At 50.8% G+C, this 990-nt stretch overlaps 1 protein-coding gene across 1 annotated transcript; it reads left to right on the top strand.

The window, feature by feature from the left end:
- Positions 1 to 4: 4 nt before the first annotated feature.
- LOC102876340 (transcription elongation factor B polypeptide 2-like) lies at positions 5 to 536 on the top strand (the record flags this gene model as incomplete). Its single annotated transcript, XM_006903461.1, has 2 exons — positions 5 to 351; positions 432 to 536. Coding segments are annotated over 2 exons (452 nt in total), but the record flags the coding sequence as incomplete, so codon positions are not given.
- Between the last annotated feature and the right edge of the window lie 454 nt (positions 537 to 990).

The following is a 990-nucleotide window of genomic DNA, read 5'->3' as shown; positions in this document are numbered from 1 at the left end:
CCAGGACGTGTTTCTGATGATTCGGCGCCACAAAACCACCATCTTCACTGACGCCAAGGAGTTGAGTACCGTGTATGAGCTGAAGCGCATCATCGAGGGCATCCTTAAGCGGCCCCCAGATGAGCAGCGTCTGCACAAGGACGACCAGCTCCTGGAGAATGCCAAGACCCTGGGCGAGTGCAGCTTCACCAGTCAGACAGCAGGACCTCAGGCTCTGGCCACAGTGGGGCTGGCCTTCCGGTCAGATGACACATTTGAGGCCCTCCGCATTGAACCATTCTCCAGCCCGCCGGAGCTGCCGATCCTGATGAAGCCACAGGATTCAGGAAGCAGCGCCAATGAAAAGGCTGTGTAGTGAGGGTGGTACCCCCCAATAAAGAGATTTGGGTGTCAGCCTGGGTCTTGACTGTTTCTCACACCCTCTCCCTTAGGACCTCTTGGCTCGATTACCCTGGCTGGCAGCGCAGCCCAGCCCAGATGCCCATCTCTAGCACCTGTTCCTCTAAGCACGCCAGGAGCCCAGGCCACCTGGCAAGGTGATGGGGAAGCCCTGTAGCCCACCAGAAGCCAACACTATCCCCGGCACAGCTTCTTGGCCTGGCCTTGGGGCAGCAGGCCCATCTGAAAACACAGAATCAGAGCTGGTTCTAACCAACCCCCCATGCATAATAAAACAAGTCTCTAGACAAAAAACAAACAACAACAACAACAAAACACCTTGTAAAGCGTTTGACATGATGTCTACTACATTGTAAATACTAAATTTTAGCTTTCAAAGACCACCGATAATATGTAATCATCACTACTTGCTTACCTGATACTCAAACATGAACTTAGAAGAAAACCATTTGTGTGTTATCATTATGCCCCAAAACTGAGCCCTGGTAGTGCAACGGTTAATAAACACTTAGATAGTAAGAAGAAGCACTGATGCCTTTGAACTGTGGTGTTGGTGAAGAATGCTGAGTATACCATGGACTATCAACAGAA

Source organism: Elephantulus edwardii, unplaced genomic scaffold (assembly GCF_000299155.1).
Source record: "Elephantulus edwardii isolate Elephantulus edwardi_28Jun2011 unplaced genomic scaffold, EleEdw1.0 scaffold01502, whole genome shotgun sequence".
NCBI classification, from domain to species: domain Eukaryota; kingdom Metazoa; phylum Chordata; class Mammalia; order Macroscelidea; family Macroscelididae; genus Elephantulus; species Elephantulus edwardii.
The sequence above is the reverse complement of the archived record's forward strand: the minus strand, read 5'-3'. Positions and strand labels throughout refer to the sequence as shown.